At 42.2% G+C, this 14505-nt stretch overlaps 1 protein-coding gene across 2 annotated transcripts in view; it reads right to left on the reverse strand.

The window, feature by feature from the left end:
* Window positions 1–14505, reverse strand: part of LOC132570445 (protein regulator of cytokinesis 1-like) — a 38938-nt gene that overhangs the window by 18667 nt on the left and 5766 nt on the right. For both annotated transcript variants that reach the window (XM_060237044.1, XM_060237046.1), the window contains exons 2-6: window positions 9541–9673; window positions 7100–7222; window positions 3383–3616; window positions 2802–2972; window positions 1906–2058 (exon numbers count right to left, since the gene is read on the reverse strand). In XM_060237044.1, the coding sequence (XP_060093027.1) occupies window positions 1906–2058; window positions 2802–2972; window positions 3383–3616; window positions 7100–7222; window positions 9541–9673 (814 nt within the window). The remainder of the gene's footprint in view (window positions 1–1905; window positions 2059–2801; window positions 2973–3382; window positions 3617–7099; window positions 7223–9540; window positions 9674–14505) is intronic.

A 14505-nucleotide genomic window follows, 5' to 3' on the forward strand; every position in this document is an offset into this window, starting at 1 on the left:
CAGGACACTCAGGAGTGCATCCCCCCTTGATCTTAATACCTGGGCAGGAGCATATCTGAAAAGATGGTCCTTCAGATACTGTGGTCCCAAGCCATGTAGCGTATTAAAGGACAAAACCAATACCTTGAACTAGTCCTGGACGTGGATTGGTGGCTAGCGTAATTTTTGTAGTATTGGGGACATATGATCCCAGTAGCTGGCCTCAACAGGCAATATAGCCACAGCATTCTGCACTAACTGCAGCTTCCCAACACTCTTCAAGGGCAGCACTGAGTTCATTGCAGTAGTCCAAGTCTAGATGTAACTAAGGCATGGATCACCATGGCTAGATCTGACTGACCCAGGAATGGATGCAGTTGATGCATCAGCTGGAGCTGAGCAAATGCATTCCAAGCCTCAGCAGCCATCCGGTTTTGTATGGTGCCTGCTGGGTCAAGCAGTACTCCCAATCTGCAAGAAGCAAGAGCAAGGTCACCCACTGTATAGATGAGCCAAAACTTCAGCAACGCATCAGATTCAATTACACCCAATCTTGACTTAAGGGGAGTATAACCCCATTTAAGTCATGAAAAATCTAAAGTCCCTTGTCTCTCTTTCTTCTAACTCAGAGAACCTCTATCTTGTCAGGATCAAGTTTCAACTTGTTCACCCTCATCCACTTGGGAATACCATCTCACACAGCAGGAAACTGCAGGATCTACCCCAGTACTTGATGGAATTAGATTCAAAAGTTATTTTTCGAAGATAAATGACAGATGCAGATAAGCATATTGGATATGTGGAAATATAGATGTGCATATTATCTTCAAGATATATGTTAGACCTGAGACCTAGAGAAAACCAATATATTGTGTAAGTGGTATCAAAAATCTATGTAAATGCTGCTGGCTGTTAAGAGGAGACGAAAAAAGGCATTCCCTACCATGACTAGGGAAAGTACAGGATGATTTTACTTAATTGGGAAACTATATTGACCTATTTACCAGACAGATACAAATTTCCAGCAAATCTAGTATTTATTTTTCTCATTTGTGATATTAGTAGCAAAGACTTGGATGTAAATTTACTTATCCACCTTTGATTAAAGTGTCTGGAGTACAACTATTATAAATGAAACTAACAATTCAAGCATATCAGTAAAAAGAGCATTTCTGATTTTGCCAGTAGTACTGAAAAGGAATTATATTTTCTCTGGCCATTATGCTCTCATTCATTATGGCTGTATAAAGACTGAATACTGAAGTGTTTATAGTTACTTTCACCCAATAAAATGTTTTAAAATAGTTCAACTCCATGTGTACAAAAACAGTCACTGAATCAGTTATTTGATCCTTTCGTGCAAAAAGCTGGAATATGGCATTTCATGTAGAGTCTTTTTAGTAAGCTATTACACCCAGCAGCATATATACCGCAGCAGTTATAAGGTATACCAGGGAACCCAAGGGATTCCCCTTCTCTGAAATTTATTAAGATCTCTTTAACGAGATTATCAATGACAAGATTCCTTGAAATGCAGCTTGCTCCAATCTTCATCTCTCCCTATGATGTGCAGTCACAAGATGTTTGGAGGTGTTCTAAGTTTGCATTTGTGGTTTGTGCAGGGGAGCAGAGGGGCTGGGCTGGCCACGACCCACCACGGAAGGTCTCTCCTATGACATGCACAAGAACTCCCTCTGAGAAGAGGGGACAAAATCTGAAAGCCTCTCGCTGGTGCAATGCAGGAACCCTCACCTTGCAGACACACTTTTTTGCCAAAGCCCAACTGTCCTTTGTGTTAGTGAGTTCAGGACTGTGGAATTTAGAATCACTCCACACTCCACATTGGCCTGGAGTCCATAGGAGTGTTTAAGTACAGTGAAAGAAGTGCACGCAGCTGGGAGAGAGATACAAAATTCTGACCATTACCATCTTCAGTGCTTCAGAAATAGAGTGCTTGCTTGTAATTCTTGTAAAGTCCTCCTGCTGCTCTTGTGGCCACTGAAGTCTGTCCCACAGGAGTTGCACTTCTGTCCTCAGTGTCTCAAGGCTGGCAGTCAAGGATTCTTTCTTGATCTGCAACTAAAAAGGGTGCAATCACATCAGTTTAAGAGGGATACAATATAAACTTCTACATTACTACCAATGATTTCAGCAAGGGCAAGGTAAATCAGATTTGACAGTCCATAGGGATTCCTCAGAAATGTTCTGTGCCCAGTAACACTCCTGGGTTTCTCAGCAATAAAGATATTGCACCTGACTCCTACAGCCTTCATATTCCACAGCTGTGTTGGAAGGATGGTATCAGGATTCAGGACGAGAATTCAGCTCCCAGAAAACCATTAGCTTCCTCCCCTTCCCCCACCCCCCTCAAAAAGGTAGGTTTCTAGTCCTTACAGCTGCAAAGAATATCCTCCTGTGATTGAACAATTCTGACTTGGGCTATTAGCACAAGTAAAGTGAAAGAAGCAGTAAGCTAAACTGACAGTCTCTACACTGCACTAACCGAAAGTCTGGAAAACCTCTAAGAAAGGTTTGGAGGGTTTAAGGAGGTGGAGAAAGAATGGATCAGAAAATGTGTGCCACTGTAACAGAACTGTGCCATGCTCTATGTAAACCACAGCTATGTGTAGCTTGCCAGTTCCATTCACTCAGCACTACACAAGTGCACTGATATAGCTCATCTGAGTGCCATATCTGGACTTAAAATTTACTCGTCTGCTTGGCCGAATTTGACTTCACCCTCACCTTTAAGTAACAACCCATTAGTGGAACCCCTTGTCATGCAAGACACTGATAACAGTGATAACCATTCCCAGTCCAACCTGATTAACAAGCGATTTAAGATCTTCAATATTCTTCTTTGTAAGGTAAATATATTCTTCGCCATCAAGCAGCATTTCATTTTCCAGGGTACCATCTGGTATATGGCCAATTTCTTTATTGTACTGTCTGATTTCTCCTCTCAGGTTTAAGAACGCTTCCAATCTTTGCTCCTATTCAAATAAATGATTTAAATCAGTAAATGCATTCAGATTAAACAAGCGGTTATTATACTGCTTTAAGACTTTTTGTTTGGGGAATCTTATATTTTAAGATATTTTTAGAACAGACCAAGGATGTTAATGAAAGCATCCAACTTTATGGACTGGAAGTGCTATGCAGGAATTCAAACTAACTTCCCCTAACCGACCAGCAATACACAGATACTTTACATGCAAGCACTTCACTGACTGTTTAGTGAGGCTGGCTCTACAATTCTCTGAATGCTTACAGAAGTCAAGTCTGCATAAACTGAATTCCATGGAAGTTTCCCAGGCTAAGCATTCAGAAGTGATTCAGTGATATCATTCTAGAAGCATTTTATGTCTAGTTTTTAAATGAAGAAAATGAGTTGCTTGAATACCTTAACTTGCAAGAGATTCTGAACATGTTCTTCAAGTTCTTTCAGCTCCAGGGAAGTGGGGACACTGCCAGTAGGGATGTAGTAGGGGGTGGCACAAAGTTCTGCACACAGTGACTGACTTTTCTGCTGCAACTGTCTCAACTTCTCCAGCCTCTCTCTTTTTTCTTTAACAGCAGCTTCTAAAGCCAAGCGAAACTCTCTCTCGAGCTGAAGCATGGATAAGCCGTTTTCAACCTGTGGAAAGTTAGAGAACGCCTAAGTCCAGAAATAAATAGCCAAATACAACAAGCAGAAGGGATGAACAAAATTTCCATTTGGGCATGCTAGATACCTTACAATATTTTGTCACCACTTAACCAGCTTTTAAAAAAAGAGTGGGGGAACTGAATCTTCCAAAGCATCATGCAGGATCACAGAGAGGATCCCTTTCCCAATGCAAGCGCAATGTTGTACCAGTTGCTATGACCTGTGCCTTTACAACAGCTGATGTGTCTTTGCTACATACCTACCTTCTCCTGAACCTCACGTTCAAAAATCCCACTGTCATATGTATGGATGGCAAGAGAAATTAGCCCCTCTCCCCACACAGGAGGTGGAACCCCCAATGGCTCCAGCTCATCTCCAGCAGCTTGCTCTTCTCCTGCTGGTCACCATGCCTCTCCTCTTGATCACTGCGAGACAGCCTCTAGCGTTTGTGTGCCATATTGGGTCACTACAGAAACCTTGCAGAACCAGCCCTTCTGATGGAAAGGGAGGTGGAATGAAGCCAGCAGCCACTGCGAGCATTTGCCTAGGGCACCAATGGGAGGGAGAGTGCCCAATTTGGAACCCCCCCCCTGGCCTGGCACCCTAGGCAAATGCCTAATTTGCCTACTGGAAGGACCAGCCATGTTCGAGTGCAACCAGAATTCCAGAGGTCTACTTAATGCTATGCATTCACTGCAGAAAAGATTTTATAAGGAAAAATTCACTTCAAAACTAAGTCATGGTTTTTTGAAACAACGCAACTGGTCCCCTGCTCCAGTCTGCAGAACTCAAGAGTTCGAGTCTAAGGGTGGCCCTGTTGTGTGAATTTGGCCATCAGGGAAAGCCAACGGGCCTATAGCTTTATTAGGAAGAGGGAGGAGAGAACTCTAGCAGCAAGCTCCTGCCCTAAACTGTTCTAGAGGAAGGATATTTAAGTGTTTGGCCTTGATTTCTGCAAGGGTGAGAAGGGACCGCACTCTTGCCATTGCTAAAAGATTACCTTCATGATACAAATAAACCAACAAGTTTTTTTCTCAAAAGGTACTCTATGTTAACCAAATATCTCATGGTCAGTCATCTCCTTGCAAGATCGGAGATTCACTGAGAGATTCTCACAGAGTAGGGGAGGGCAAAGCAAGGCAAGGCCCATGTTAAACAAGTTGGTAAAATGTAGTTTAGATCCTGTTACTGTTAGGTGGATCTGTAACTGGCTGACAGATCGCACCCAAAGAGTGCTTGTGAATGGTTCCTCATCCTCTTGGAGAGGAGCGACAAGTGGAGTGTCTCAAGGATCTGTCCTGGGACCTGCTTTGTTCAACATCTTTATAAATGATTTGGATGAAGGAATAGAGGGAATGCTTATTAAATTTGCCGATGATACTAAATTGGGAGGGGTTGCAAATACAGTAGAAGACAGAAACAGGATACAGGATGACCTTGACAGGCTGGAAAACTGGGCTGAAGCCAATAAAATGAATTTTAACAAGGATAAATGTAAAGTTCTGCATTTAGGTAGGGAAAATCCAATGCATGGTTATAGGATGGGGAGACTTCTCTCAGCAGTAGTATGTGCGAAAAGGATCTGGGTGGATCATATGCTGAACATGAGTAAAAACTGTGATGTGGTGGCTAAAAAGGCAAATGCAATTTTGGGCTGTATCAACAGAAGTATAGCGTCCAGACCACATGAAGTAATGGTATCGCTTTACTTTGCTCTGGTAAGATCTCACCTAGATTATTGTGTTCAGTTATGGGCACCACATTTTAAGAATGATATAAACAAGCTGGAACAGGTCCAGAGGAGGACGACAAAGATGGTGAGGGGTGTGGAGACCAAGTCCTATGAGGAAAGGTTGAAGGAGCTGGGCATGTTTAACCTGGAGAGGAGGCGGCTGAGAGGTGATATGATCACCAAGTACTTGAAGGGCTGTCATATAGAGGAGGGTGTGGAATTGTTTTCTGTGGCCCCAGAAGGTAGGACCAGAACCAATGGATTTAATTAAATCAAAAGAGTTTCCAGCTCAACATTAGGAAGAACTTCCTGACCATTAAAGCAGTTCCTCAGTGTAACAGGCTTCCTCTGGAGGTGGTGGGCTCTCATTCCTTGGAGATTTTTAAACAGAGGCTAAAGGGCCATCTGACAACAATGAAAATCCTGCGAATTTAGGGGGAAGTATTTGCATTGTGCATGAGGTTGATGACCCTGGAGGTCCCTTCCCACTTTATGATTCTATGAGTCTAAACACTACCTGATCTGGAAAGGATCTAGAAACTTTCCTTTATACTGGCCTGGCAAGAGTTGCAAATGCATGTCCATTCACCTTGCTGAAAAATATCCTGGCAGCAAAGGGGAGTGCACATGCAACTAGTCCTTAGATCTCAGGTAGTTGGGGAAATTGCCCTAGCCAACCCAAGGCTTTGCTGACATGATGCTCATCAGCCCTGCATCCAAGAACTCTGGAGCAGGCCTCCTTTTTTCCTGGACCAGGAGAGACATTAGGATATACTTTTCCTAAGCCCAGTTCTGCCCAACTCCAATAGTTGTCAAGCTTATATTAGGATAGGGTAACTAACAGAATTTAAAATACACCAATCGGCAAGGCAGCAAAAGAAACACAGCAGTGAGCCTGGTAACTTCTCAGTGCAGAAATTTCTAACGCTGATAAGCTTCCATTTTCACAAGTGGATAAGCTGGAGGCTCACAAGGAATCGCAAAGAAGGGAGAATAATTCACCAGAAAATTGTCATCTACTATGGCCCTTCAGTGCAAAATGACAAGAACTCAAATCTAAACTCCCTGCCTATGTGGCATGAAAGAGTGTACAAATTAATTTTTATTTTATTACCCATGACAAGACAATAGGGTTCTTAAAAGTTCTTGATGGGGTGACTGGAGATGCATTCCGTCTTCTCTCAGTTACCCTTGCTTTAGGCTTTTCTAAAGTTTGAAGTGGTCATCCCTAAAAGCTTATAGCACCCTGGATTTCAATCAAAGCAGGAAAGAGGATGTGAAGCAAAAAAAGATTCAGCCATGCACGCCTTGATCCCTGCACCAAAAAATATACTTAGCTGTAGATGGTTTTAATCAGTCAAGTCCTCTCCTGACAATTTTCCCTTTCTTTTACTTAAACCAGCCCAAATGCTTTATGTCCACTGGAGGGCAATGAGCACAATCAGAGCATTGAGGGGAAGAACTTCAGGTGCAAAAATGAAATTCTGTCTGGGGTAATGCCATTTCACTGCATTGCTAGGGACGAGACCAAGTTAGTTGTTACTTATAATAACTAACAAATGTCAGGGACTGAACATGAGACCTTTACATATGCATAGAAACTGCATTTGAATATTTGTTTTTATGCAATAGCCCCAAGATAAAGAAACTGCTTAAACAAGCCAGTGTCTTCAATCTATGCTTCATGTAGGATATGTTATTCGTTTCTCAGCAATAAATAATCAGCAATGAAAACTTACCTTGTATGGATCTAGCTTCAGTTCATTTCTTATTACACTTAACTCCTTCTTCTGTATTTCAATGTCACTTTCAATCTTTTCTTTCAAGTTTCTTTCTTCCTCAATCATGTCATCCAACAGTTTCTGTCAAGAAAACCACACAAAGAAGGATCAGAGTAGTCACACATCAAAAATATACTGTTATGTTTTTAACACAGATTAGAAAATGAAATTAAGATTGCTAAGAAAAAACATCAACAACCTCAGATATGCAGATGATACCACCCTAATGGCAGAAAGTGAGGAGGACCTAAAGAACCTCTTGTTGAGGGTGAAAGAGGGGAGCACAAAAGCAGGCTTGAAACTCAACATCAAAAAAATTAAATCATGGCATTCGGCCCCATCACACCTTGGCAAATAGAAGGGGAAGACATGGAAGTAGTGACAGACTTCACATTTCTGGGATCCAAGATCACTGCAGATGGTGACTGTAGCCATGAAATTTAAAGACGTTTGCTCCTTGGGAGGACAGCTATGGCAAACCTGGGCAGTGTAATAAAAAGCAGAGAAATCACCCTGCCAACAAATGTCTGTATAGTCAAAGCGATGGTATTCCCAGTAGTAATGTATGGCCGTGAGAGCTGGACCATAAGGAAGGCCGAGTGCAGAAGAATAGATGCTTTTGAGATGTAGTGCTGGAGAAGAATCTTGAGAGTCCCTTGGACTGCAAGAAGATCCAATCAGTCAGTCCTAAGGGAAATCAACCCAGACTGTTCCTTGGAAGGTCAGATGCTGAAGCTCAAATATTTTGGTCATCGAATGAGAAGGGAGCACTCACTAGAGAAGATCCTGATGCTGGGAAAGACAGAAGGCAAAAGAAGGGGACGGCAAAAGATGAGATGGCTGGACAGCGTTACAGATGCAACTAACACAAATTTGATCAGACTTCGGAGGATGGTGGAAGACAGGAGGGCCTGGTGTGACTTTGCCCATGGGATCACAAAGAGTCGGACTCGACTGTGCGACCAAACAACAAAAAGAAAATGAAATGCTTACCTGGAAAATTTGTTCTTCTCATAGATGGGTTTGTTTCATAAATGGATTGGAGCCTGCCTCCTGGTTTATGGAAAGCAGGCTAAGCAACATTTCCTGGGACCTTTGACTCCATCCAATGTCACACACTGCTAGAACTACCACCTAAAAGCTAATTTTGTACTAGTGAAGAAAGAGATGGACTCAGTCTGTGCAACTGAAGGCTTAAACAGATCAACTAAATCAAGATTGGACCCTCCAGACTTGTATCAGACATGAGTGCTGAATGATCTACCTTTAAAAAGAACAAACTCAAAAGGTAAGAGTTACCTTTCATAGGTAGTTATCTGCAATAGCCATATTGTTTGTGTGTGTGTGTGTGTGTATGTGTGTGTCTAGGTCCATCAGGCTGGGAATGACTGTTTTAAAGTTATCTGTGGAATGGCTTAGGGCCTAGATAGCAGGCCCACTTTTTTCTAGGAGACCTAGTTGAAGATGACAGCAAAGCAGCCTTACCAAATGAACCAAAACATGCCTCACTGAATGAGGAGTAGGCTGGATGTGGCACCTTGCATTTTCAGGGTGAAAAGTGGGATCAATACACTTCAAAAGAGTGCTCCACTTGTAATAGCAGCAATTCCCTGAAAACCCTATCCCTACTGGAGAAGCATATAAAAGAAGAACTGGGTGTCATGTTTTTGCTCGGTTCACTGGATGCAACCTTCATTTTCTTTGCTCTCATCACTTCTCTACAGAGCTCAGCATGAGCCTGTCAGGAATTCTTGTTCCAAGGAAGGAAGTCAACAGGGAATAAGAGGTCAGTCTCATCTCCTATTTGCTGCTTTAAGCCTGACTATGCTGTTCATGCAGTCATTGCTACCCATCTGGGTTTTTGACAAACACAGCCCTTGTGTTTCAGGCAAAAAGGTGAAATGGGCACTGCGTGCTCCACAAACAGCTTATACTGATGGTCATGTATTGTCTGTATTTTTGTGCACAAATAAAAGCTGAATGATGCAGCCTGCTTAAATTCTGCAAATTTAGTTAGGAGGAATGAAAATTAATGTTCTCCCTTGAAAATCTGCAATTTCAGTAAGACTGAGAATATACTTAAACGTTTTTTCTAGAAGTTTCCACTTTTTCCAAAACACACAATATGTTTCTCATGGCTTCAAAATCCTTGCAAGTTCAGGATTGTTATCTAGTCATAGAGGAAGCGAGGAACTCAGTAAGGCATTTAACTTCTATCCCCTGGTGGCTTCAACTTCCCCCACCTTCCAAGACTTATTTCAATTTCAAGAGGATCAGAAACCCAGGGGTGCCTAACAGGCACCAGGCCACAATATGCAAAAGTGAGAATCTGGAGGGAGGGGAGATGGGTCTTTCCAATCTACACACAGAAGGTATTACAAGGCCAAACTGGTCCATACCTCAACGTGGACTTTCACAGCCTGCATACGCTCCAGCTTCAATTCGTTCTTCATGCCCATTTCATTCCATAAGTCGAGCAAGTTAGCCAGAGCCTGGGTGACACCATTTACTAACGAAGCAGCCAAGATCTCACTAGAACAGAAGAAAAGAGATAAAGAAATTACTGGTCAATAATCCACGGATTTACCTTCACGTTCCCAATTATTTATTTGTTACTTTAGTATTCCTGCCCTTCATCCAAGGAGATGAAAACTGTTTCAATCCAATGACTATCATTTAAGGAGTTCAATGGGGTACTCACTTCACAGCTTGCAGAGAGCTACATTTTCAATTACTAGCAATAAGAGCCATCCCACCAAACAGACAATATAAGCTACAATTATTAATATACATATATAAATATAACTTATTATCAGAGCACGTCTGAACACATAACATTGTCTCTCTCTCTCTCCCATTACTGAATCTGTGCACTCTTTACTCCTCTCCGTGTTTTCTGGCTTGCTCCATGGCATAAGGACCATAGCTCAGGTGAGAGTGAGATGGCCAAGGCTAGTTTACCTCATGTTGGTGGAGGGAGGTGTAGGCTCTGAGCCAGCCAGCAGTGTTGTGAAGCCTCTCTTTGCAAGAAACCAATGCCTCATTCCCTTCCCTTTTTGCCTTCTTGCTGTCTCCCCAGCGCAAGGCACAACAGCTCAGGTAAGAGATTGCCAAGGCTCTAAAGGAGAGCAAAACTGGCCAGCTTGCTCTTTTCTTGGGTGGACACCACGCTGCTGGTAGTTGTTTTTCTTGTCTCTTCTCAGCAGCCACCTGGCCACTGGGATGAGTGTGTGGAGGTCATGGAGAAGGGTGGGGGATTGCTGCCATTGCTGGCATGGAACCCAGAGTTCAGGGAGGCTTGCAGCACATCCATCCTCCAGTCACATCAGCAGTGGCTGTTTCCTGGGAGAAAAACCACCTGCCAACTACAACCTCCCTGGGGCAATAGTCTTGGCCATTCTCCAGGAACACAGGGGCAGGTGTCTCACTGGGGAACAGTTCTTTGGAATGATACTTTTTTAAAACAATGCTTTTGCTCAAAATGTATAGCTTGAAAAAAATTATATCAGCCAACCTACAACATTAGTTTATCATTCCTGTGTATATGGTAGACATATACAACATATTCTCAAGCATTTGTTCAATTGTGAACAAATCTGGCAACAAATATGCTGCAGTATGCTCCATGATAATACATTAGTTTAGTTTTGCCATCATCATAAAGTTTAACTTGATTATCTAAATATTTTGGTACCCAACCACTCCAGACAAGAATAGGGCTTCCAATAATTTTCTCAAACAGACAGGAATACACTGCAGAAATCATGTGCTGAGCACTGAAGCATATAGGAAGCTAGTAGAATTGTTATAAACACAAGCAAAATACAGTCAATTTCTGGAACAAGACAGCAATCTTGGCACACTATTGGCCCAACTGAAGGCTCTGGTCTTCTAAAATAGCCCCACCTACTGCATATTGTAATAATGTCACTTGGATGTGATCAGCAGCTGCGTCCAAATCTTGCCTGCATCAACACAGGTGCACCCTTACCCACCCATCACAGTACAAGTCATTCATAGGTGTGCCCAAGTCAGTCGGGGAGGGACGGTGGCTCAATGGTAGAGCATCTGCTTGGTAAGCAGAAGGTCCCAGGTTCAATCCCTGGCATCTCCAAAAAAGGGTCCAGGCAAATAGGTGTGAAAAACCTCAGCTTGAGACCCTGGAGAGCCGCTGCCAGTCTGAGTAGACAATACTGACTTTGATGGACCAAAGGCAGCTTCATATGTTCATTTGTCCTAAAATCAGACCTGAAGCTCAATTTAAATAGTTAGCAATAATGTAGGTTTTACTGAACTTGAATCTGACAATTCTGATTCAAGTTTGAATAACTAACTTAAATATTGTTAGTAAAAGGCACAAGCACCAAGGTTTGTCAGTGTTTTATATCCAACATTTATCCTATTTAACGTGATTGATTTGCTGTGCAAAAGCCTCAGCGGCTATAGTTGAACTGAGTTTATTCATATATTTGCCGAAGGCACCTTTGTTTGTCGTCTGAGAATAAGAAAATAACACCTGAAAATAGAAATGTACTTCAATAGTAAACAAAACTGTATTATATGGACAAAACAGCCACAACAGGACAAGCAGCATATTTGGATACAAGACTTAGAACAACCCTTCAATACTATATTGTCATCATATGCATTGTTATAGCATACAAATAGCAAACAAAGTTAGTCCCATTTAAGCGATCAATATTCTTGAAAATAGGTTGTATATTTTGACAGTACACACAGGAATTATCAGCTACTGTTAACAACTGTCTTACAAAAAAATCCCTCATACTACATATTTTGAAGGAATAGCATCTTATCTTAAAAGCATTCCAGTAATTCCAAAGCAGAAAATATTTCAAGATTTTTTTCTTAAAGCAGTCCGAAAATTCCAATTTTTTACAAGAAGAAAAATTAAGATGTCCTTGAAAGCAACTGTCATGAAACACCTCCCCAGCACTCCCCTTTAGTTTATTCTTACTCTCAGGGTCACCTTTAGAATTTAACACCTACAAGCTGGGGAAGAGTCATGGAAGGGGTTTAACTGTTTCCCAATCCACACTATACTCAGCCACTACTGGCTAGCCCAGCCAGGGAGCTGCCCCAGGAAACATTGGCTGGTTAAGTACCCAGCCCTCTTGGTAGTCTGCCACCACTCCCTTTACAGGCAAACTCCAGGAGGGAGAAAAGGAGAACCTCCACCTGGTTCTACTTGCAGAGAGAGAGTCAGTCAGCAGCCCCGCCCTAAGGCCAACACAGGCTGCTTCCCCCACCAGAAGATTTGTTGGACAGATTATGATAGCCGAGGTCAAGATCATCAGATCCCTGGAGAGCTCTAACAGGCAGCACACAGACCGGCACCAGTAACAAAACAGGGCTTTTTATTGTTTTAACAAAAAGTAGTCATAAGAATAAAATAAAACATACAGGCAGTGCAAAATTAAAATAAAAACATAATATAAGCACTAACTAGACATTTAGACAGGCAGTACATTACCATGTGGATAAGTACAGTTTTGGCATTCCAGCCAGCAATATTCCAGCAACCTATTAAGGAAAGAATGGCCAGAGAGAGTCGCAAGCTGACAAGGCTTCCTCTCAACTCCGCACTTAGCCCTTAGGCGTTCTGGACCAACCAATGAGAGACAGGGACTAATCAAGATGACATGGCAGATCTTGACAGCTCACCTAGGTCCTCAGCTGTCAAAGCCAATTAAGCCAGACATGTTCTTCCACCTTTCACATTGACCCTAATTAGTGTAACTTAACAGGTGAAGACAAGACATCTTGGGAAACAACGAACTAAAATGGACAGGAATGGGTGAATTTAACTTGGAGGATCACTACATCTATTATTGTGGGAAAGAGTCGCGTAGAAGAAATGGTGTGGCCTTTATAGTTAACAAGAGTGAGGAAGGCAGTAATGGGATACAATCTCAAAAATGACGGAATGATCTTGGTCCGTATCCAAGGCAAACCATTCAATATCATAGTAATCTAAGTCTATGTCCCAACCATTGATGCAGAAGAGGCTGAAGTGCACCAGTTCTATGAAGATCTACAACATCTTCTAGAATTAACACCAAAAAAAGATGTCCTCCTCATCATAGGGGACTGGAATGTCAAAGTAGGAAGTCAAAAGGTAACCAGAACGACTGACAAGTTTGGCCTTGGAGAACAAAATTAAGCCGGGCAAAGGCCAATAGAGTTTTGTCAAGAGAACAAGCTGGTCATAGCGAACACCCTCTTCCAACAACCTAAAAGGTGACTCTACACATGGACATCACCTGATGGGGAACACAGAAATCAGATTGATTATATACTCTGCAGTCAAAGATGGAGAAGCTCCTTACAGTCAACAAAAAGAAGACCTGGAGCTGACTGCAGCTCAGATCAAGAGCTACTCATCGCAAAATTCAGGCTTAAACTTAAGAAAACTGGGGAAGCCATTAGGCCATTCAGGTTTGACCTTGATCACATCCCTTATGAATATACAGTGGAGGTGAAGAATAGGTTTAAGGAACCAGTGCCTGAAGAACTATGGACGGAGGTTCATGACATCGTACAGAAGGCAGCAATCTCATCCCAAAGAAAAAGAAATGCAAGAAAGCAAAGTGGCTGTCTGATGAGGCTTTACAAATAGCTGAGGAAAGAAGGAAAGCAAAAGGCAAAGGTGAAAAGGAAAAATTCACCCAACTAAATGCAGATTTTCAGAGAACAGCAAGGAGAGATAAGGAGGCCTTCCTAAAGGAACACTGCAAAGCAACAGAGGAAAATAATAGAATGTGAAGGACAAGAGATCTATTCAAGAAAATTGGAGAAATCAAGGGAACAATTCGTGCAAGGATGGCCATGATAAAGGACAAAAACGGTAGGGACCTAACAGAAGAAGAAGAGATCAGGAAGCGGTGGCAAGAATACACAGAAGAATTATACGAGAAGGATCTCAATGTCCTTGACAACCATGGCAGTGAAATCGCTGACCTTGAGCCAGACATTCTGGAGTGTGAAATCAAATGGACCTTAGAAAGTATTGCTAACAACAAAGCGAGCAGAGATGATGGTATCCCAGTTGAGCTATTCAGAGTCCTAAAAGATGCTGTTAAAGTGATACACACATTATGTCAACAAATCTGGAAAACGCAACAGTGGCCACAGGATTGGAAAAGATCAGTTTATATTCCTATCCCAAAGAAGGGTAATGCCAAGGAATGTTCAAACTATTGCACCATTGCACTCATTTCACATGCCAGCAAGATCATGCTAAAGATCCTACAAGCTAGGCTTCAGCAGTATGTAGATCAGGAACTACCAGAAGTTTAAGATGGGTTTCGAAGAGGTAGAGGAATTAGAGATCAAATTGCCAA

This window comes from Heteronotia binoei, chromosome 4 (genome assembly GCF_032191835.1).
Source record: "Heteronotia binoei isolate CCM8104 ecotype False Entrance Well chromosome 4, APGP_CSIRO_Hbin_v1, whole genome shotgun sequence".
Lineage (NCBI taxonomy): Eukaryota > Metazoa > Chordata > Lepidosauria > Squamata > Gekkonidae > Heteronotia > Heteronotia binoei.